General features: G+C 48.5%; 1 protein-coding gene across 2 annotated transcripts in view; it reads right to left on the bottom strand.

Moving 5' to 3' along the window:
- CAMKK2 (calcium/calmodulin dependent protein kinase kinase 2) overlaps positions 1-22,465 on the bottom strand; it is a 51,747-nt gene that overhangs the window by 9,997 nt on the left and 19,285 nt on the right. For both annotated transcript variants that reach the window (XM_063087363.1, XM_063087362.1), the window contains exons 3-16: positions 22,115-22,162; positions 21,272-21,325; positions 20,470-20,521; positions 18,020-18,153; positions 14,933-14,969; positions 11,923-11,944; positions 11,689-11,777; positions 10,347-10,546; positions 9,686-9,739; positions 7,584-7,657; positions 7,399-7,486; positions 6,237-6,365; positions 1,269-1,369; positions 753-795 (exon numbers count right to left, since the gene is read on the bottom strand). In XM_063087363.1, coding sequence (XP_062943433.1) covers positions 753-795; positions 1,269-1,369; positions 6,237-6,365; positions 7,399-7,486; positions 7,584-7,657; positions 9,686-9,739; positions 10,347-10,546; positions 11,689-11,777; positions 11,923-11,944; positions 14,933-14,969; positions 18,020-18,153; positions 20,470-20,521; positions 21,272-21,325; positions 22,115-22,162 — 1,125 coding nt within the window. The remainder of the gene's footprint in view (positions 1-752; positions 796-1,268; positions 1,370-6,236; positions 6,366-7,398; positions 7,487-7,583; positions 7,658-9,685; positions 9,740-10,346; positions 10,547-11,688; positions 11,778-11,922; positions 11,945-14,932; positions 14,970-18,019; positions 18,154-20,469; positions 20,522-21,271; positions 21,326-22,114; positions 22,163-22,465) is intronic.

The following is a 22,465-nucleotide window of genomic DNA, read 5'->3' as shown; positions in this document are numbered from 1 at the left end:
GGTATGTGAGTTATATCTCAGGCTATTTTTTAAAAATAGCAATGGCTGCCTAGAGCTCCCAGTTGAGAGTCAGGTGGCCTAGTCAGGCTCAGTGGGAAGGATACTGGGGTCACTCCCCTGCTGAGGCACTTGGGGGATGACGGCAGCAGGGATGCCAAGCAGGCCCTCCCAGTCTTAGAGACAAAATTTTCATCTGTCCTGGGAGGTGCTGGCAATGCTGGCCTCGGTATGTGTTTGGAAGGATGGTTGACCAGAAAGAAAAAGGTCCCCTACTGACCCATTTTGCAACAGGCTGAAAGGGGACTTATTTTCGAAAGGTCTTAACACATCTAGGAAGAAGGGGTGGATGCTGGAGGGCCCCTAGTGAGGAGCTACAGGGCAGAGCAGCTTAATCTATGCTCTGACCACACAGACTTAGAGCCAGGGCAGCCCCAGGGCAGCTTCCACGCCACTGACGTGCACTGAGTGTCTGTGGGGGCCAGCCTGGGTCTAAAGATCTGGGTGAATTCACAGGCATTCCAGGTGGAGCGCCATGCACCCACAGCCCCCACCCACATGCACGGCCCACCAGCGGGTCCAAGCCCCTTGATGCCCTTCGTTTTAATCCCGGGTCTAGGGATCCTGTAGCGAGACTGGGCACAGCATCCCAGGCTGCAAGGCACGTCCGCTTGGGTGGAGAAGACCCCGTGCTCTGCAGCTGCCCCCGCCCCCAGGCCCCAGCAGAGGCTACGGCACAGGCAGGCAGGCGTTACCTTGGGCTCAGACAGGGGCTCACACTCCCTGGTTGGTTTTTTGCTGGAATTGCCAGAGGGAGGGAAAAGGGAAGTGAGAAGGGACCCTTGGTATCCATGGAATGCCCGTCCCGCACCCAAGACACTCAGACCCAAAATACCAGCTTCACAGAGCCGGTGCCAAGGTGGTCTTGGTGAGTGGGTGAGTTGACATGTAGGGTCAGAGTGAAACTACATTGTTTGCCCATCATGGGGCCTAAAATCGCATCAAGCACTGATGCTTCTGGGCCACAGAAGTGTACTCTGATTGTCAAGAACCTCCCAGTTAAAGTGCATAAAACTTCAGTGTAGACTGGCTGTCAGCAGAAGAAGGTCGGCTGAGCCCAGGATAAGGAGAAACCAAAGCCAGGGGCTTGTTGGAGTCTTTCCAGATGGAGCCCCTTCAGGGATGGGCCCATGCAGAATGGTCTGGACAGGGCTGCCCCAAGCTCGGCCTCCAGCCCTCCCACCCTGGGAGGAAGGTAGGTGGACACTCACATGAGCAGGTGTCCGGGCGCTGACAATGAGCGCTCCTCCCGCCGGCTGCCCTCAAATGGGTTTCCGAAGGAGCGTTTCCGTATCATGGTCTTCACCAGGATCTGAAGAGGAGAGAAGAGGAGGTAGCAAGTGACTGCTTGGCCATGTAGAGGAGATTCCAGGCAACATCCTCCCTCTTCCTTCCCCTGAGGCTGGTGGCTGATGGCAGGCCCTTGAGGGAAACTGTTTGGGTGGCATCCTTCCCACCCAGGACACACCAGCCAAAGCCATCTGAAGTCTGCCTGGTCTGTTCCCTTTCTCCAAAACCTCCCACAGCTGCCCGGCTGCCAACAAGACAAAGTCCAAACTCCTTGGTCTGACATTGAAGGCCTTTGTAATCCAGTCCCAGCCTATCCGACCTCCACAGGCCCCCGTGCTCCAGGAAAGCTGGCCTGCACTGTCCCTTGGGAACACCTGGTACCATCAGTCTCACCTGAGCCATCACTGGATGTGCCCTCCTGGCCCATCAACTTGTCTCGGCCAGGCCTTTATTTTGAGTAGAAGCCTTCTACAACCACCACAAAGAGAAACAAACTATTGCTTTCCTGGTACAATTCTGGGGGTGGGGGGCTGCTTTTTAAAAATTGAGATATAATTCACATACCATAAATTCACCATTTTAAAGTATACAATTCAATAGCTTTTAGCATATTCACATCACCATGATCTAATTTCAGAAGATTTAGGGCCGACCCCGTGGCGCACTCGGGAGGGTGCGGCGCTGGGAGCACAGCAGCGCTCCCACCGCGGGTTCGGATCCTATATAGGGAGGGCCGGTGCGCTCACTGGCTGAGCACGGTGCAGCCGGTCACAAAAAAGACAAAAAAAAGACAAAAAAAAAAAAGAACATTTACATCACCCCAAAATGAAACCCAATACCTATTAGCAGTCACTCCCCCGTCCTCCCCGCCCAGCCCCTGGCAAACCACTACTCTGTCTGTATAGATTTACCTCTTCTGGTCATTTTCTGTAAGTGGAATCAGACAATAAGTGGCCATTTGTGTCAAGCTTTCACTTAGCAGGATGTTTTCGAGGTTTATCCACACTATAGAATGCATTAGCACTTTATGGCCCAATAATACACAGGTACTCCAAAAGTTCATGGAAAGATTCATATTATCTTTTAATTCTATTTTTCCATGAACTTTCTGAAATACCACATACTTCTTTGTACAGATAGACCACATTTTATTTATCCATTCATCCGTTGGCAGACATCTGGGTTGTTTCTACTTTCTGGCTATTGTGAATATTGCTGCTATGAACTTTCATGTACAATTTTTTTTTTTTTCTTTTTGGCAACTGGCCAGTACTCATGTACAAATTCTTATGTGGATATGTTTTTCTACACAAAATATTTCATTTCTGTTGTGCATGTACTACGAGTGGAATTTCTGGATCATATGATAATTCTATTTTGAGGAACCACCAGACTGTTTTCTACAGTGGCTGAACCATTCTACATTCCCACCAGCAACGGACAAGGGCTGCTTCATCTCAGGGGGCTGCATTTCAGTTGAGGCTGGGAAACATGTGTCCAGGAACTGGGGAAACATCCCAGGACACCAAAGATGGCCAGATCACAGGCTGGTGTGGTGTGAGGGCGAAAGAGCTCGGAGATTCTAGAAGGTCCTTCTATGTCTCGAGATGCCAGGGGCTGGCCTTGCCCAATGCTGAGAGTGGGCACTCTTTGTGTCCCCCTGCCTTGCCCTAACACAAGATGGGCCCACAGCTTGGCTGGGCAGACACCTGCCTGAGAAGGAGGATCCTCTGAGAAGACGTGCTGTTCCTCCATCACACCCCCCAGCCACTGCTCAGTTTCTCTCCTCTGCCTCCCTGTCCTCACCTTACCTCTTCCCCTAATCTGTCTCCCATCCTTTCTGAAACCCTCACTCCCTGACTTAGAATCTCTCACCCAGATGAGTTTGGAAATCAACCTGTTGCTGGCCAGGGAGCCCAGGAAGTTCTGAAGGAAGGGAGTAAGCCAGTCGCCCTTGGTGATGTTTCTGGCTGCTGTAGCCCATGAAAGAATTTTCAAAGGAAATGGCCTCGAGACCCCATAAGGGGTCACTGAGAAGCCAGACTCTGGCCTTCACCCCACCTTCAACCACAGTGTGGTGCCTTTTCAGGCTGTTTTGTGTACTGCCGGGGTTACCGATTTTTTTTTTTTTTTTCTTAAGGATTTGCTGTCCAAAAAGTAATGACTTAGGCTGGCCTGTTAGTTCATTTGGTTAGAGTGCAATCTTATAACACCAAGGTCACAGGTTTGGATCCCTGTACTAGCCAGTTGCCAAAAAGAAAAGAAAAGGTAAAGAATTGCTGACACATGCTACAAAATGGATGAATCTTGAAAACATCATGCTAAGTGAAAGAAATTAGATACAAAAGGCCACACACTGATTTCATTTATGAATGGAAATAGCGAGAACAAGCAGATCCACAGATAGAAAGCAGAAAAATATGCTTTGAAATATCTATAAATTTCTAGAAATTTTCTAGAATTGAAAAAAATTCTATAAATTTCTAGATATGAAATATCCAGAATAGATATACACTTAAAGACAGAAAGTAGATTAGTGGTTGCTGGGGCTGAGGGGACAAGAAATGGGGAGACTACTCATGGGTGGGGGATTTCTTTTGATGTGATGAAAATGTTTCAGAACTATGGAGGTGATAATTGCACAACACTGTGAATGTATTAAATGACACTCAACTGTTTACTTTAAAATGGTTCATTTTGTTATGCAAATTCTATCTCAATTAAAAAAAAGAAAATCTGCCGACTTCAAGAATGAAGGCCACATCTCCTAGCTCTCCAGCACGACAGGTGCTCAGTGCTTCCTCTGTCCTCTGACCCTTGGCAGGTGTCACTCCCTCTGGTACGACTGCCCTGCCCCCTGCACTGCAGCCTTCTCAAATCAGTAGGAGAAGCCCTGTCTCTGCAAAGACTTCCAGCTCTGGCTCCTCTCAGGCTGGCCTCTGATCGCACAAGAGAATGATTCTCTTTCTGGGTTCACCTTTCTTATGAGGCTGGCAGCCCCCAAGGGCTGGCCTGGACCTCGCTCCCCTTTGTAACCCTATGACCATCCTACACTGGGTGCTCAGTGAGTATCTGCTGAATGACAACCACATGGAGGGTGCCTGGACCTCGTAATTCTCTCCCAAGTCAGTCTGCTTCCCAGCCCTTGCCCACCCCTCCCTGCTCAAGTGGTACCCCAATTCAAACCCTGCAGGAGCCTCCCATGCTCTTGGGATCAAGATTTAAATCTCTGCACACCTTCCCTCCACCCTCCCTGCTTCACTGGCCCTGGCTTTTCGGAAGCCTCTCGTGGGCCCAGTTCGCTGCCACCAGAGGACACTGCACATGCCATACCTCTTGCCAGCATATGTTCCCTGCTCCACCCTCTCTGACATTCCCTCGGGGTCCATCCACTTCTTCCAGGAAGCCTTCCCAACCCCCCACCTGGGGCCAAGCGTCCCTCTACTAGGGGCGCAGCTCGTGACCTCGCTTGTACTGTGCATGTATTTGCTGGTGGTTTGCCAGCTTCTGCCTCTCCAGAATGGCAGGGTCGTGTTGATCTGCTCATCGCACACCCACTCCCAGCACAGGCCTGAGAAACCACTCCATGTTCAAGGGATGGTTCCTGAATATCAAATGCCTACTCAGACCTCCAGGGTCAGATGCTTTCTCCCAAGAACCTGCAGCTGAGAGCTGGGGAGCGAGGGGGTGGGGGGGACTGATTCAGGACTAGGACATCCTGAGCCTAGAACAGAATGACCCATGGTGGGTGCAGAGTCCAACACCGGCTGCCTCTCCTGCTACGGGCGCAGGATGGGGGTGCAGTGGCGGATGAGGAAGGGTGAGCAGCTGTGGGTGGGTCTAACAGAGGTCATGCAGGGGCCCCAAATGGGGGTAGGGGGGAGGAGGATGTGGATGAATGTCCCGGGCCTGAGGGCTCAGGTTCTGGAAGGAGGAGAAAGGAAGTGTGTGGGCAAGCAGGAGGGAAAGGCGCAAAGCTGGAAGAGAAAGAGCCAGCATTTGGGCTCCTCAAGGGGGCGACCCTCGAGGCTGGACACTCTGTGTCTTTGCAGGTAGTCTCACAGTTCCCTCCTAATACCCAGGAGCCTGCCTGCCTACTGGCCAAACACAACCAGGGCTTTCCAGGTGGCCACGGTGGGGCAGCCCCCAGGACTGCTGCCTGAACTCCCGAGCCCTGGGCTCCCTCCTGGAGCCAGATGTCTTCGTAGGCAGGGGCTTGGTAACTGCGTGACTCCCAGAGTCTCTGAGGTTAAGCCTGAGGACTCCACATTCTGGTTCCTTCTTCCTGCGTCAGGACTCAAATTCAAGGCCATACAAGGAGGATTGGTAGCTCCTAAGCAAAATCGCACCCTCAAGACATGGGCAGAACGTTCTGAGGCATGTAAAGTGGGGGCTCCCATCCCTAGCCCCAGTAGCTGCCCACATGGGCAGACAGAGACACGTTAGGCCATCCATTCTTGTGACTGAAGATCCAGCCAGTGGGAATCCCATCTTAGAGATCTCAGCTCCAGCTCCCATCCCTGACTCCTGCCTGGTCCTCTTCCTGGTTCTTCTCTGACATGCTCTGAAAGCAGGAATTCCAGAAGGGGCAGTATGATCCTCAGATAGGGGCTCCCCCTCTCTCTGGTAACATGGGACCTGGCTCAGAAGATGCAGGGGCCACTTGGCCTGATGTATGACCAAGGCCCAACAGCCACAGCTGTGGATTAAAGGTGGTGCTGGCCATCTCTTTACTCTCAGGACCACATCTGCTTCCCAAGTGCCCCCAGGTCCTGGCCCTGTCTTTGCCGAACCTGGCCCTGTCTTTGCCGGTCCTGGCCCTGTCTTTACCGGCCCCGCCTCAGGCTCTCTCAGTTCCTGCTCTCGGTCAGTGGTTCATCCCGCCTTACCACAGTCGCCAGGCTGGGAATGTGTTTGACCGAATTCTCGACTTCCTCTTCGGTCACCTCGACCAGCGTGCAGTTCTCGTCCTCCGATGGCAATGGCTCCGCCCCGTGCCTCGTGACCCAGGGGTGCAGCTTCAACGAATGACAGGAGGGGTGAGGAATGGGCACGGATGGCTCCCAGAAGGCCCTGCCAGTGAGCAGAGCTGAGGAGGGCATGCAGGAGGGAGAGGCAAGGCCTGTGTTCAGGAATGCAGGAGGTGGCAGCCAGGCAGAGGGCAGCATTGGCAAGATGGGAGGACGTGAGGAGAGACAGAGACAGAGAATAGGAGGAGCCACGAGGCTGAGATGTGCACGGCCTGCTTCCCCACCTGCCTCGCCTGGCTGCCTAAAGAGCTCCCACCACTCCCCAGCAACTCTCCCTGAAGCCTGGAAGGCTCAGCTCAGAGCAGGCAGCATCCTCCCCAGTTCACAGGAAAAATAGAGGCTCAAGGACACACAGTGAGACCAGCTAGAAGGATACACTCAGGTGAGGGCCCAGACGGGTATGCCTCCCACTACCTACCCCTGGAGTCCAAGCCCTATCTGTGACTTTCAGGACTGCCTTATATTAAAACACCTTCAAATGCTGGTTAGCCAGGTGGCTGGAGGTCCCCGCGCAAACCTGTAGATTTCTTAAAGGGCCAGATGTGTGCATGTAGCATTAGTTGGTCGGGGGGAGGTGTCCAGGAGTCTCTCTTACTAGTGCTTTCTGCAACAGGGTGGAATTCAGCAGGCAGGGGAGGTCAAACTGCTCGCTCCCACCCTCACTGCAATTTCTCAGACAGTCAGGGTGGAGCACACAGGAGCCCCTGACCAGTCTGCAGGGATGGGTGCCATCGGCCCAAGCCAACAGGAGTAAGCGCAGGCTGCCTGGCTGGTTGATCACAGATCCCACTCCCACCGTCACAGTGAGCACAACACCCAGATCCTCCTCCCCACCCCTCACCAGCCCCCAGCAGCCAGAGGCCCCAGGCATGGGAGGGCATCAGTGCCAAGGAGGGCATGACGCTGCAGACAGAGGGGTGTGGGGCCTGGCTGAGGCAGCTTGAGCCAGACAGTTCCAAGCATGGACACAGGCCGAGCCAAGGGTGCCAGCCCCGTGGGGCCAGCAGCGGCCCCCAGATACCTTGATTTCCGGCACCATGATCCTCGACTCGGGGTTCTTGTCCAACATACGGGTGATCAGGTCCTTCAAGTCCTCGGCTATGTCAGGCCTGGGGGTGAGAGACACATCAGGAATAGGAGACAAACACACAGGTCTGCCGAGGACTCAGAGAGGGAGATGACGCAGGATGGACAGGCGATACTCACTGGTCTGGGAATTCCAGGGCCTGACTCTTGATCTTACTGTGTAAACACATGATCTTCTCGTCCATGAACGGGCACTGCAAAGAGAGGCCGGGACAAGGAGGTGGTCAATGGCTGTCCTTCAAGGACCCCTGTCTTTCAAGGATATCTGTCCTTCAAGGACCACCTGTGCTGGCCACTCCATGTGAATTACCGTAGTGAAATCAACAGCCGTGGCCCAGCTTAGGGAGAGAGCAGTTTCCTTCCCCCCGAGTTCTAGAAGCACCAGGAATGCCCTAGGAGGGCTAGAACCCTTCCCACCACTGTAGCTGTGCTCCAGCTTGCCTACCTACCTATACAAAAGCAAACACTCCTCTCTGCCTACCTGCCAGGTGGACAATCATACCACCAATTGAGAGGGCTCAGCCTGCACCAGGCCCTGTACTAAGGTTTTGACCAACATTTCATTCACTATTCCTTCTGCCTGGAATGTTCTTCCCACCAATATCTGCATGGCATGTTCTCTCCTCTTGTTCAGGGGTCTGACCAAAGCTCACCCTCTCAGAAAGGCCCTCCCTGAGCCCCCATCTAAAACAGATCCCCCCACCCCCCACGCTGGCCACGTTATTTCCCATCACAGCACTTATCCCTGGTGTTACAGCAGTATTTATTTTTTATTGTGGAACTCCTCCGTTGGAATGGCAGCTCTAAGAGGGCAGGGACTTTTGTCTGCCTCCCTCACTGCTGACTCCCAGTGCCTTGGAACATTCCTGGTACAAAGAAGGGGCTCAGTAAATACCTGCTGACTTAATGAATACTGGAATTATTTCCATCAATCCACTCAGAAGCCATAAGAAATGTTATTCTCATTTTACAGACAAGAAAAACAAAGGTTCGGAGAAGTGTCCCAGGAAAAACAAAGGAAGACTGGGTTGAACTGACTCTGAAGCCCAGTCTTTGCACCACCTCCTGGGAGACAAATTGATGCTCTCACCCAGCTGCGGTCCTGGCCTAGGAGGAGCTTGGTTATGTGTGTTGGAAAAAGGAACCTTACATGGGGCACTAAGAAGGTTGGAAAAGGTGGCAGAAAGCTACCTGGTCCACTCCTGTCCCAGGAAAATGATTTCATTAAGAGCAGTGACTTGAGATAGGAGTTGGGTTGCACTGCTGAATCCATTTGACAGAACTCATTATGAATAGAACACTTAAGATCTGTACATTTCACTACATGTAAATATTACCTCAAAAAAAAAAAAAAAAAGGACCAGGAACAAATATTGAGCTCTAGCAAATGACTGCACTCTGAAGCATTCGGAAGGAAGTGTAAAGATGTCGGCAACTTACGCTGAAATGCATTAAAAAATAAGATGCATTGAGGGGTGAACAGACAGACGTGATTAAGTAAGTACAGTAAAATGTCAATGGCAGAACCCAGGTGGTGGGTATGTGGGTGTCTTACAATTCTTTCAACTTTGCTGCATGACTGAAAACTTCTCTAGCTAAATGCTGGGGGGGAATAGTTATAAACTACTTTACTTCTTCATGGAACCAGGGTCTTAAGCTTTCCTTAATAGGAACACAAGCTCATGAAAGGGGAGGACCCACGCTTTAATTGCTCACACAATCAAACTGCACTTCAGAGTCAAAAAGGGAGCCTCTATCCACACAACAACAAAAGATCAACAACACCAAGACAAAACAGCACTCCCTAAATCAATAATGCCAAATGGGTTTTAATTTTCATTCCAATTCTACCCCTCCGACAATAGCTTCCGGAAACACTCTGGTGAAAGAACATTAAGAATATCCAGCTCAGGAGGAGAGAGTGCAGTTAATGATGACTGATGTCTGTCTGGAGCTCAGGAGTGGGGAGAAGTGGCCACGTGCTGTCCTCACCCTAAATTCATCAACTATTTACAAACTCTAGTGCCTCTGTCAATCCTTCTGTTTTAACCGGTCGTTTTTCTACAGATATGATTTTCATATAAGATACGTACATTTAGGAAGGCATCCTTTTTCATATTCAGATCTAGCTATGGATATAAAATGATATAACTGGAAGGGTGACTGTTAAGCCAGAAGGCCACCCAACAGTGCTCAGGAGACAGGACGCCCCACCCTGTTACCTGGCCAAAGACAAAGCAGTACAGCGTCACACCCATGGCCCAAACATCCAAGGCCTGCAAGAAAAAGAGAGCTCTGCATGAGGGGACAAGGGGATGAAGGACACCTACTGCTTTTGCCTGTCCAGCATCCAATCCTCCAGCTTTCCTTTGGAGAACCACCTCTTCTTGACTCTCAGTCCACGGAGTTGGGGGGTAGGGGGGGCAGTGATCTTGTCCCCTGTCCTCAGGGGTGGGCACATTACCCAGGCCAGGACAATGAGAGTACTGCTTCCCACAGCCACAGGGATTGGTTCAAGGATGGGCACGTGACCCACACTAGGCCAATCAGAGCTGATCCCAGAGGTTCTGCTGGAGCTAATCAGAAAGAGAAATGCTCTTTCTACTGAGGGTGGTAAACTGATAGAAAGTAGCCTGGAACTGCTGACCCACCTGTAGAGGAAACCAATTCAGGAAAATAGAGCTGAAAGATGGAGGGAGATGGATTCCTGTGTGAGTCCCTGGACGAATATCTAACCAAGCCCAAAGCCAAATGGACCCCACTCCTCAGCTCTATGAGCCAATGGATTATCATTTAAGCCAGTTTGGCTGGATTTTTACTGTTTACAACCAAATGAAACCTAATGTAGGCAGAACTCAGCAGCTCAGACAAGGCCAGACCTACCTTCCCAGAGAAGATCTTGCGGGTCTCCGAGAGCGACTCAGGAGCCATGAAGGCGGGTGTGCCCACGGTGTTAGAGAGGAGGGCATCGCTGCCCTTGAACTCATTGCTCACGCCAAAGTCGGCAATCTTGATGTGCCCGTCTTCTCCGACCAGAAGGTTGGAAGGCTTGATGTCCCGGTGGATGATCTTCTGATAGTGTACTGGGGGTGGGGTAGACACCAGACAGAAGGGCGGGGCAGGAAAACCCCATGAGGACCTCCATGTGGCCACATGGCCCTGACACACCACGTGGCACCCCTCTGGCACTTCGTCTCCCATGGCCCTAAGCTTTTCCCAACCTTCCCCTCCCCAAACCTGCTGGGCACCCACATGCTCTGAAAGATAAGGGGGAAAGAGTGTCTTCAAGGAAATTACCTCCTTTCTCAAAAATGAAGAGTGAAACACCAACTCTTCATAACCACCTGCTATAGTCTAAGTCATAGGTGGCAGAACACAGAAAGTTTTTGTTGAGCTTGGCTCCCAGCTAGGAGCTTTGAGACTCATGACAATCAAATGCAGTTTCATTTACCAATGGTCAACACTCAGCTCGTTCATCAAACCAGCAATGACTAGAACAGGATGATCTGAAGTGTGAACCACAAAGCAGAATTGGGGACTTGGCTAACTGTTCCTGCCTGGATGCCAGCCAATGGCAGAGGACAATCCTATGGTCTGGAAGACCCAATTGCCACTCCTGGGGTAAGGAGGAGGAGGAGGAGGAAGATGATGATATCAGTAATAGGCGCCCAGTCAGGGGCCTAGCCCTGTGTTAAGTGTTGCACATTTATCCCAGTTCAGCCTCACAACCATTCTATGTGATAGGCAGGGATACAAGTCAAAATGTTTCACAACCAAAAGCAGAAAGGACACCTGCTAATCACAACCACTGATGTGTACTGGCTTGTCTCAGCCCTGGGGACAGATTCTTTACCCCCATTCTACAGATGAGGAAATTAAGTTTCCAGGAGACTAACAGGATGCCCATCGCAGGGCTGCCGGGAAGGATAAGAGATGATGCAAGCAGGGCCCATAGCAGTGCCTGCTACACACAGAAAGTGCTGGATAAATGGTCACTATTGCTATTGCTCTTCCTTCCTCTGTGTGGCAAGAAGGGTTTCTGTTCTCCAGGGACACGGCCCCAGGATGGCTGCTCTCTATGGCTGCCTCCAATTCTGTATCTCACACAGTTTTTCCCCCGCTCACTTCCTTGCAATCCAGGAGGGAAATAAGACACTTTCCTCTTTCCACCCACCAGCTCGGAATGCTAACCAGCCAGTTGAGTCCTCCCGCAGGCCCCGCTTACAGTACTCAATGCCCTTGATCAGGTCCTGGAAGTAGAAACGGGCCTGGTCTTCGGAGAGCGGTTTGAGGGTGGGCACCTCCATCACAGGCCTGCAAGGTCAACACGCGCATGAAACACAGAGCAGGCCTGCAGCCCTTGCCCTATCTCTCGCCGGCAGAGCCCAGCACCATGCTGCTCAGCTCTGCAGCTCGAGAAGCTTCCAGCATTGCACCTGCCAGGAGCTGAGACACTCACCCTTGTTTGACCAGTTCAAACACTGTAGGGAAAGAAAGGGGTACACTGTTAATGTCGGGAAACTGGAAACCCATCTCCCTCATCATCCTCCCCAGCTCCCAACCACCTCTAGAAACAGCAAGAGGCACAGAAACTAATATTGGGGGGCTGGGGGAGGAGCGGTCCACCAAACCACAGCTGCTCAAGGCCCTGCTTTGCTAAGTTCCCATCAGGAAGCAAAGAACAGAGACTTGTGGCCTCCCCGGGACCCCAACCTGGCTTTACTCCTAGTGCTCAAAATGGCCAGGGAGCCAATGGTCACAGAAAACAAGGCAGGAGAGAAAGGAGGCAGGTGGAGACAGCTTGTGGACTCCTTCTCAATCCCTCCACTCGAATCTTGGAGGTTCCAGGGATATGACTGATGTTAAACTATGTCCTCTAGTCAGACCTAGGTCCTCAGGCACCTCATGCCAAATAGGTCTAAGAGGAAAACCCAAACGGCCCAAAGTAGTAGCCAAAGGGGTCTTCAGAAATCTAGGAAAGTTTCGATCCAAGAGACTGTAAGAACAGGTTTCAATGACCTCTTCTGTGTTCACACTGTAAGGCTGTGCCAGGCTACAGACCAAGTGTTATTGGATAATATGGTCCTGATGCTTCAACCCTTTGTGATCAGCTGACCCTCTGACTCTTCGCTGTAATTCTTAAACTAAACCAAGATTTGGAGTGGAAGGTGGGAGTGGGGACTTCCTGAGCACCTCAAATGTCAACTCATCCTGTTCCCCCAAACTTTGGGAGGCACCATCACACACAAATGCTTCACAGTAGGTCTGTTTCTTCCCAGCCCTACATTTACGGGAAATCACCCCTCCAACCACCAAGTATTACATAAGCTGTATTCGGACAATGCAGTTTTGGTTTTTTTTATTTGTAAAAATTGATGTAAAATTTCATATGAAGATTAACCATTTTAAAGTGTACAGGCTGGGGGCATTTAATACACTCACAGTGTTGTACAACTATCATCTCTGTCTAGTTCCAAAACATTTTTGTCACCCCAAAAGGAGACCCTGTACCCATGAGCAGTCACTTCCCACTCTTCTCTCCCCAACCCCAGGTAATCACTAATTTACTTTCTGTCTCTATGGCTTTGCCTACTCTGGATATTTCACATAAATAGAATCATACAATATGCGATCTTTCATGTCTGGCTTCTTTCACTTAGCATGATGTTTTCAAGGTTCATTCATGTTGTAGCATGTGTCAGAACTCCATTCCTTTTAATGGCTAAATAATATTCCATTGAATGGACATACTGCATTTTGTCTATCCATTTACCTGTTGATGGACGTTTGGGCTGTTTCCACTTTTGGCTATAGTGAATAGTGCTGCTGTGAACATTTTTATACAAGCATTCATGTACAACTCTTTGCATGGATATCTGTTTTCAGTTCTTTGGGGTATATACCTAGGAGTAGGATTGCTAGATCATGCAGTCTTGTTATTTCATTGTCTTCTGCTGGGACAAACATAACTGAGAATACGAAGTGTACTTTGGGAAGTGAAAAAATAGCACAGTAGATTTCAAAATCCATGGAGAATGACTTTGGAATTGTCTGTTGTTCTGGAATCATCTACCCACAATGGGGTGAGCATGTGATAGAAATCAAAGGGTTGTTTCAAAGCTCTTCAAGGGCTGAGGTGGCCAAGGGGAGGGAGCCAGCTCCTCAGACAAAAGGAAGGCTTAAAATTTCTGATCAGAAAAAGAACTTAACTCCTCCCTGTCTTTAGGTTCATCAACCAGCGTTGGAAAAACCTGAATTAGGGCAGATCTGCCCTTGCTTCAGGCTTTGGTTAGTAAAGCAAAGACAAGGCTCAAGGTACAACTTCCATAGACAACCGAGCCCTGGTCCCCTGAGCTCCAGCCCTTCCTGCCTCAGTTATTTAAGTCTTAACTCACAAGCTTTATGAATTTTTGCACCTTCCTCCCACCCACCTAAGCACCATAAATCAGTCAGCCCGGGGGAAGCTGGTGTGGTGAAAAAGGCCTATTTTCAGTCACTAACAGTTCAACCACTGTTGCAGCTGAGCAGTGGGTGGGAAGTTTTTTAACCTCTAGAAATACAGATCGAGTCTTCTACCCTTCCTGATGTCTACTATCCGGCCTCATACACTACCCTGTCTGTCCTCTGCACACACGGCTGTGGCTGGAAAGCAAAAAAATGACTGTGTCAGCATTTGCAAAACCACTGGAATCGCATACCCAAGGTGAGCATGCCTCCTTTCCACAATTGCCACCTCTAGGAGTGAAACACTGTCTGTGAAGCTGCCTGGCTCAAACAGCTTGGGAAACTCCTGAGGGGCCTCCTCCAGGACCATTCAAAATTGGGTGTGGGGTCCCAAGTAACAGAATTATGCTGGGGATGCCATTCTGGGACAAAATGACTTACATTTTGTGATTTCTGCAATACTTCCCCAAATGTCACTCATTTGCCTACCATGTTTATAATTTGGCCATATCTATATACCACATAAATTATTTATTTAATGTTTTTCTTTAAATCAGCTCAGTTTTTAATTTTTTAGCCTTGTGCCAGGTAATAATATCCATGGAATCATGAGTTTAGGGTGTCAGTTATAGTTTTCCCTATACAATGTCAAATTAAAGCTAAAAAAAAAAAAAATTTAATGTTTTCCATGTACCACCTAGAATGGTGCTTGGCATATAGTAGGTGCTCAAGAAATATTTGCAAATGAATAAATAGGAGATCCAGACAAAGAAAGTCCCAGCAAAAACTCCCTTCTAAAAGAAAAAAGAAAAATTAAAATAAATTTAAAAACTTAAAAAACAAAACTCCCTTCCACCTCCTGCTTTGAGCCGGGGTGGGCCCTTCTCTGGGGTTCACTGTGGAGCCCAGCTGGACCCAAAAAGGGGAAGCTGTCTTTGGTGGCCGGTGCTAGGAGCAGCAGACCCCTGGACGGTGGCAGGCATAGCCACCTGAACAAAGGTGGCAGAAGGAAAGGGCTCTCTTACCCATGTACAGATGGTCCTCATTGGGGTCATCCAGGACCTGTTGGCACAGCCACATGGAACAGGCCGGAGATAGGAGCAGGGGAGAGGAAGAGAGAAGAGACATGAGCAGGGAGGAAGAGCAGCCACATGGCTGTGTTTGCCACCAGCAGGGCTGCACTTGGCATTGTTTTTCCTAGTTAAGATGAAGGGCACAGGAAAAATCCCAGAGTGGAAGATCCAAATGGACATTTGGAAAACAAGCACCTCCCAGACCAGTCTTCAAGGGTTAGAAACACTTGGAAAGGTTACAAAAGGGAGGGGGCAAAATCCTCCCTTTGGAAGTGTCTCACACTTGAATAAGAATCTAACCCATCTCCTAGGAGATAACGGTCTGGTCTTCACAGTGAAAATTCAAATCCTATCTGGGCTCAAGTGACCCCTTCAAGAAGCGGCCCCATTTCCACCTGCCCCATCAAGAAATGATGTCTCTCTCTGCCTGCAACAGCCACAGCCCTTTCCCTGTCTCTCGCCAAAGAACAGGCACCAGGCTGTATCCAACTTGGTTGCCTCTGTGATGTCCTGTACAGGGCAAGGCACATGGTAGGTGCTTAGGAAATGTCTTATCAATGAACAAACAGGCCAGCAAAGAATCTTCTTGAATGGAGAGACCAGATGCAACAGGGAAGTGGGGAGAAGAGCAATCCTGCCAGGACCCAGGGCCACTCGCTATCCAGGCACCCTTGGGTTTCTTCTAAGAGGGCCAATCCCAGCATCAGCAAGTCGCAATCGTGAAACGCAGTGTCACAGATGGAGACCGCCTGTAGCTGCCATCTCTCTTCTCTGGGAAGAAACAAAAGCAGGCTCCTTGGCTAGACTGGTCCTCCCCCTCTTCCCACATCACATGTGCCTTCCTGAGCCACTCCAGATCCATAAAACAAACAGGCCCAGAGACAGGGATGCACCCCAGGCAGAGCCAGGGCAAGCAGCCTGGAGCCCTGAGCCTTGCTCTGCAGGAAGTCAGACAAGGACTTTGCCCACTTATGGTTCTGCACTGATGGGCCCCAGGCAAGGTGTGACAGCCAGCCCTCACATCTTCTAAACGCAGGGCTGAATGCCCCGAATACAGGCCTCCAGCCCTCTGCACAGACTGTTCCTTCCCCTGCAATGCCCTTCCCTATCTTCTCCATCCCAGGAACAACCAGCACCTCCGACGTCACTTCCTCTGAGAAGCCTTACCCAGACACTTTGGGCAGAGCTGGCTGCTTCCACCCCAGAATCTCACAGCTCTCTGAGCATCCAATAAAGCAATTTATCACATGCTGTTTTTAAGTCCTTGTCATCTAGACCAGAGGAGCTCCCAATGTGATCTGGGGACTTCTGGGGGTCCGCAATATGCTTTCAAGGAGTCTACAAGGTTAACCTATTTTCACCTTAAAACTAAGATAATATTTGCCTTTTTCACTCATATTCTCTACTATTACACAGGAGTTTTCCAAAGCCACATGATACATGATGTCACAATAGGTTGGATGCAGAAGCAGATATAAGAATCCAATGTCTTCTGTTAAGCCAAACGTTAACAAAAAAAAATCTGTAACAATATAAAACTATGCCTCTCTTCTCACTATTTTTTGTTTCCAAAGATAGTTATTTTTCATAAAAACATATTACTTATGTTAATATGTAATAAGCTTATTGTCTTTAGATGAATAAACAGTTTTCAATTTCTCAGTTTTAAATTCTAATGTGGTAAATATTATTAATTATACTTATGCACTACTTAACAAAGTTTTGGTCAACAAAAACTCACATATAAGATGGTGGTACCATAAGATTACAATGGCCATACCACATAGCTTATGTGTGTAGTAGGCTACACCATCTAGACTTGTGTAAGTATACTCTATGATGTTTCTGTAATGATTAAATCACCTAATGATGCATTTCTAAGAACGTATCCCCATCATTAAGCAACACATGACTATATAATTCACATAAGTAAACATGCTTTGGAGTCTGCTCTGGTTAGAATGTCCCCTCAAACTCATGTTGGAACTTAACCTCCAATATGATGGTGGAAGGTGGGGCCTTCAGGAGGTGACTGGATTGTAAAGACAGTGTCTGGTGATTGATCCATTCACATAGTAATGGATTGATGGTTTAATGGGTTGTCATTGGCATGGTTCTGATGGCTTTATAAGGACAGCAAGTGAGGTTAGCTTGCTCGTTTGTGCCATTCCTGCCATGTGGTACCCTGAACTGCCACAGGACCCTGTAGAGAGTTCCCACCCAGAAGAAGGCCCTCACCAGATGCACCCTGTGGACCATGGACTTCCTGGCCTCTGAAGCTGTAAGAAATAAATTTTATTTCTTTATAAATTACCCAGTTTCAGGTATTCTGTTACAAGCAACAGAAATGGACTAATACAGGGTCTTCAATAATTTTCAAGATCATAAAGAGGTTCTGAGACCAAAAAGTGTAAGACCTGCTGATCTAGAGCAGGGGTTGGCAAACTACAGCCTGTGGGTTAAATCCAGCCCTCTGCATGTTTTATAAATAAAGTTTTACTGAAACACAGCCTTGCCATTTGTTCACATAATGTATATGGCTTCTTCTGAGCTACAACTACCCATATGTGTAGTAGAAAGAGAACCAGCTTTAAAGAAACAGACAAATGAGTGAAGGGCTAGCCTCAGTATTCCTCAACCTCAGTTTCTTCATCTGTTAAAATGGGAGTAATAAATAGCCTTAGGGACGGGTGAAGTTAACAAGAAATAACAGCGGTGAAGGAACCTGGAGCAAGAAACACTACTCAGCCCTGCAGTAAAGTAAGCTGTCTGATGTGACTTGGCTCTCTCTGGAAGCTAGCAATGTGGCATGTGGGCATTAAAAAAGCCGAGGCTGAGGGCCGAGCCTGTGGCGCACTTGGTAGAGTGCTGCGCTGGCAGCGCGGCGACGCTCCCGCCGCTGGTTCGGATCCTATATAGGACTGACCAGTGCACTCACTGGCTGAGTGCCGGTCACGAAAAAACGACAAAAAAAAAAAAAAAAAGCCGAGGCTGGACGCTTCTCTGTGTCCCTCCCTCCTCCATGTCCCCCCACCTCACCTCCACCAGCTTCACCACGTTGGGGTGGTCCAGCTTTTTGAGGATAGCGATTTCCTGGTATACTTGCTCAATGGGGCCCCTGGGCTGAATGCAGCCCCCTGGGGTCAGCCGGGTGCCTCGGGGTGGAGGGCGACCTGGAGGAGACACAAATGAACCCAGTCAGGCAAACAGACTTTCCTCTGCAGAGGGCAGGTGCAGGTGGGATGACCAATGGGGAAGGGTCTTCACAGGGTGGAGTGGCTGGTGCCATGAGGGGCTTTAACTAGCCTTCTCTTCATCTGCTGGAAATCAGTGAGGCCGGAGCCCTGGCCCACCTGCTCAGCCTGTCATTCCCCTCCTTCCTGTCACATGCCCCAATCCACAGTGAGAGGCAGGAGTTCACCAAAGTAACCGGGGTCTTGGTCAGTATCTCAACATCCCAGGGTGAGACAATCACTTCTCCTCTCTGGAGCTCAGCCTTTCCACTCCATAAAACGGACATGAACATTACCCCTGATCTCCTTAACTCATGGAAATAGCACAGATGTAAAATGAGGCCAGAGAGAGGAAAAGAAGTAAGAGTCAATGAGAGAAAAACAAAAGACCATGCCAGAAAGGAGAGGCCCTCAGCTCACTACTTGGCCCTGCAGTGAATGACAATCAAAAAGTCACAAAGATGTAAAAGCCCATAGTCAAAACACTTATTATGTCACACACTCTATGTAAGTAAGAGTCTAAGTGTGATTAACAGAATGAATGTATATGTGATCAGCCTTGAAAAAGGAAAGGCAAAGGTGCAGGTGTCAGAAGTGGGATGAGACGGAGGAAAGCCAAGCTCAAAGGAAAGGGGAGAGTGCTAACAGCCTCATCTTACAAAGTGAGGAAGCGGGAGACACAAGCGACATCAGCTGGAGCAAGGAGGAAGTGACAAGTATATGACAGAGGAGCTAAACATCGTGGCATCATTTTATTGTCTGGTTGGGGAAAGGGAGGTGTATGGTCCAAATGTCTATGTCCCTCCCAAAATTCATATGTGGAAACCTAATTCCCAATGTGATGGTATTAGGAGGCAGGACCTCTAGGAGGTGATTATGTCAAGAGGGTGGGGTTAGTACCATTATAATAGAGATCCCAGAAAGCTGTCTAGCCTCTCTGACATGTGAGGACACTGTGAGAAGGCGCCATCTGTGAACCAGCCTCCAGAACTGTGAGAAATAAATGTCTGTTGGTTACGCCACCCAGTCTATGGTATCTTGTTAAAGCAGCCCAAGTTGACTAAGACAGAAGGAAAGGAATGGCTTAAGCAGACAAAATTCCCATCAGTCACTGGAGGAAGTCCAAAGCAGATATCAAAAACTGATAAATTGTTAAAAAGCAACATAAGGATAGTATCTGGTTCAGAGTTTGAATAAGCAGGATAAACCAGGGTCCTAGCATTAGGATGGAGTTTATGTTTCTCCTTATCTAATTTATCTTTTTAGCACAAGCTGACATGTTGCCCAGCACTTAGGCTGGAGCAGCCTCTGCTAAGCTCACCTCGGGTCTCTCATCTGACCACACACAGTAATTACTAGCAACTAAAAGAGCTAAGTGGCAGGAAGAAGGAAGAGTAGAGTAAGAAACTCATTCTTCATTATAAACCTTCCCATTCTTTGACTTTTCTTTTGGTAGACGTAATTCAAATACCTTAGGGTATTTATATTCTTTTAATTCACCATTTAAAAATGCATACTTTAGTGGTTTTTAGTACATTCACAACCATCACTACTATCTAATTCCAAAACATTTTCATTGGCCCCTTGACCCAGAAGCCCCATACCTACCAGCAGTCATCCCTCATTCCCTCTCCCCCAGCCCGTGGCAAGCACTGATCTACTTTCTGTCTCTACGGATTTGTCAGTTCTGGACATTTCATATCAATGGAGTCATACAATAGGAGGCCTTTCGTGTCTGGCTTCTTTCACTGAGCACAATGTTTTCAAGATTCATCCATGTTGTAGCATTAGTCAGAACTTCATTCCTTTTTAATGGCTGAGTAATATTTCATTGGATGCATACACATTTTGTTTACTCATTCATCTGCTGATGGACGTTTGGGTTGTTTCTAATTTTTGGTTACTGTGAATAATGCTACTATAAAAATTCAAGTACAAGCTTTTGTGAAAACATTTCAATTCTCTTGAGTGTATATCTAGGAGTAGAATTGTTGGGTCATGTGGTATCTCTATGTTTAACATTTTCAGGAACTGCCAGACTGTTTTCCTATACTGGATTTTTAACCTTGATACCTGTACTTTAATAAATATTTTTAAATGAAAATGAACAAAGAACCTCTTTAGGAGGCCCAGCACTGCCTTCAGGAAGAAGCCCTGAGTGGGATGGGGTGTCCACCAAGGGCGGGGACACCACTTGGTGGTGTCTTGCCCAGGATGCTGCACCTAGGAACAAAGGCCCTGGCCCGCCAAACTCACGTGGAAAGCCAGCCTGTCGGATCAGCTTCTTTTTGGACAGCACCTTCATTGCCTGCAGGAGAAAAGACCCCATGTCCTGGTTAAAGAAGGAAGGAGGGAGGAGGGGGGAGGAAGGAGGGGAAAGGGAGGACTCCCTCCACTCCAAGGCCTGTCCAAGCTCCCGGCCCTCTGGCAGCCTTGGGACAATGTAGTGAGCACCCCATCACCAGAGAGGGTCGAGGTGCTACTGGGTGTGTGAGGCTGGACTCCCAGAGTCCCTCCAACCCTGAGGGTGCTCCGGAGGTTCTTGGCCAACTCTCCCAGCTGGGAAATCATGAGCCTTGGGACTCACTGTCACTGAATCAAAACACAAGTGAGCTGGAGTGACAGGCAAAGGAGGGGTATATCTGGCTGCTTTGGACATGGGGACACATCACTTGCCCAAGGTCACACAGCTGGCACATGGGAGAACCACGATTTGAACCTACAATGGACTGATGTCAAAGCCTCATCTCCAAGGGCAACTTGTTGAGCTACTTACTGCCTTATTCTCAGTACTATGGAAGATACAGAAATGGCAGCTCAGAAAAAGGGAATAAGAGGCATCTGCTGAATGAATAACTCTTCCTGGGCCAATCACTCTACCTCCCCACTTCCCCATCTGTAAAACGGGTATACCACTTCCTTCCTAATACACAAAATGAACATGACCTAAGAATAAAATGACACAACTGCTATGAAAACCTTCCAGGAAGCTGAGTGCTGGAAAGGTGGCTTCTCTTTGGACAAGGACGGGGAGCAGGAGGGGAATGTAGATACTCACATAGTAGGTATTGTCATTTTCATTGTAGGCCAACTTGACCACGCCATAGGAGCCCTGGATAAAGGGAGATGCCCATGACATACTACCCAGAAGTTACAATCTGCAAAATGAGGACCCTAATACAGAGGTTGCAAACTGGCAGCCCTTTGGTTAAATCTGCCCTGCAATTGTATTTCATTGGACCCGCAGTTTTTACAAAGTTTGAATTAAAAGTTTGAGAACTTTTAAAAACATAAAGACCTGATATAAAAATCCAGATTCTCAGCTTCTTTTGACAAAGCTGGAAGATCTAGCCATATGCAGCCTCATTTCCATGTTAACAGTTTACCAAAGACCTCACTACTCCTTACTCTCATACCTAGCCTGCTTCGATCATGGAGGCCTCGTCTCCATAAATTAACAATTTGCCACAGTCCTCACCACTCCCTACTGCATTACACCTAGATGCCTCACTCATTTATTTCACTCACTTGTTTTCTACCGGTATTTGAGTTTCTAACCATTGCAATGATACTGCCCACTGGCTGAAGCAAAAGCGAAAATAGATTGGAGGGTAAAAATAGATTAGGGAAAAAAACCCTACTAATGTGATGGGGATGTAACTATCACTATGATGATATGGGATTTCTCCAGAAGCTTTCTGAACTTTTGCAGAAACACATTTAATTTTAAGGTAAAAAACACAAAACATTAAAAAACCTTAGACCATTAATGACAAAACCCTCCCACCAAACTGGCCTCCAAAGACTCCTCTCCTACTCCCTGCTCTACAAGGTTCCCTCCACAACATCTGAGACATCCCTGGTGAATGCAGAAAACCAGCCTGGCTTCTGGGATAGTTACCTTTCCAATTTCATCCTTCAGTGTGTACTGATTCAGCTGCACGCAGTCCTAGAAAGTAAACAGAGACACATGGCAAATGAACTAAATTTGCAAGTAGACAAATTTTTCACAAACTAAGCATATACATGTAATCAGGACCCAATCAAGAGCTCCCTAGAAACTCCTCCCAGTCACTGCTCCCTCTCCACAGTGACCACTATCCTGACTTCAAATAGCACTTTTTTTTTTTTTGGAGGCTGGCTGGTACAGGGATCCCACTTTTAAAAAGTAAACAAGTAACTGTGACTACATTGTACGGTAAAAATATAAAGCGATCAGGGGTTTGGATCCCTGTACAGGCCAGCTTCCAAA

The sequence above is a fragment of the Cynocephalus volans genome, chromosome 2 (assembly GCF_027409185.1).
Source record: "Cynocephalus volans isolate mCynVol1 chromosome 2, mCynVol1.pri, whole genome shotgun sequence".
NCBI lineage: Eukaryota > Metazoa > Chordata > Mammalia > Dermoptera > Cynocephalidae > Cynocephalus > Cynocephalus volans.
This window is presented reverse-complemented; position numbering and strand designations above follow the sequence as displayed.